The 898-nt window shown below is 63.9% G+C and overlaps 1 protein-coding gene across 1 annotated transcript in view; it reads right to left on the bottom strand.

Annotated features, from left to right (window-relative positions):
* Positions 1-412: 412 nt before the first annotated feature.
* Positions 413-898, bottom strand: part of KIAA0100 (KIAA0100 ortholog) — a gene marked incomplete at its 5' end in the record, with an annotated part of 8,610 nt that continues 8,124 nt past the window's right edge. Inside the window, 2 exon segments of the mRNA XM_010076884.1 lie at positions 413-595; positions 748-882. Of these exon segments, the coding sequence (XP_010075186.1) occupies positions 413-595; positions 748-882 (318 nt within the window).

Below are 898 nucleotides of genomic sequence, written 5' to 3'. Positions count from 1 at the left end.
AATGGGGAGAAGGTGAGTAACAAGGCAGCAGAGCGAGGCTGTTCCAAATTAAAAACTCTTTTATTTAAACTCTCTCCCATTCCCCTTTCTCCCAGGCTGGAGCGATGCTGCTGCTTTCACTGGGCCCAGGAGCCGGGCCCAGCACCTGCACAGCAGGGAGCAGTGAAGCTCCCGGGAGCCCTTGGCACGGGGGTCTGCACCCCACAAAATGGCCCCGGAACACCCTGTGCCCCACGGTGCAGCTGTACCCCTGCCCCACCGCACCGGGGCTGCCGAGAGCGGGTGCGTTGCTAACCCCCGCCTCGGGCATTGCTGCGCTGGGCAGGGTAGCCCCCCCTGGCCATAGGGCTGCCCCTCCAGTGCAGAGAGCACGGGGTACCCCAGTCCCTTCCCGGACAGCCGGGTGCTGTGGTCATTTGCGCCTGCCGAAGATGGACTTCTTGCTGGGGTTCTTCTCGCCCACGCTCAGCCCGATGAGCAGCCGCGCCTTCTCATCCTCCTCCTGCTGCTGGATGGTCCCGTCCGATTTGTTCTCCAGCTTCCCCCGGGCTTCTGCACCCGCTGCCGGCTTCAGGCGGAGCTTCTCTTTGATCACCTGCCCCGGGATTTAGGGGGCTCAGCACCCCACCGGTGACAGTTTCCCACTCTGGAGAACGTGCCACCCACTAGGGAGTTCCCCCCCCTCCGTCCTGGGCAGAGCAGCTCCAGCCCCCTCCCTGCCATCGGGCAGGATGGGGTCCCACGTACCTGTGCCACCAAGGCTTTGCGGCTGTCTCTCTTCACCGCCATGGCAAAGTCCAGCCATGTCCACGTGTTGTTGTGGTACTCCAGGCATGGCAGCACCAGGTTCAGGTCGCCCCAGTCCACGCTGTTCTTCTCGCCCTGGGTGACAGGGGTG

This window comes from Pterocles gutturalis, unplaced genomic scaffold (genome assembly GCF_000699245.1).
Source record: "Pterocles gutturalis isolate BGI_N339 unplaced genomic scaffold, ASM69924v1 scaffold8228, whole genome shotgun sequence".
Taxonomy (NCBI): domain Eukaryota; kingdom Metazoa; phylum Chordata; class Aves; order Pterocliformes; family Pteroclidae; genus Pterocles; species Pterocles gutturalis.
The sequence above is the reverse complement of the archived record's forward strand: the minus strand, read 5'-3'. Positions and strand labels throughout refer to the sequence as shown.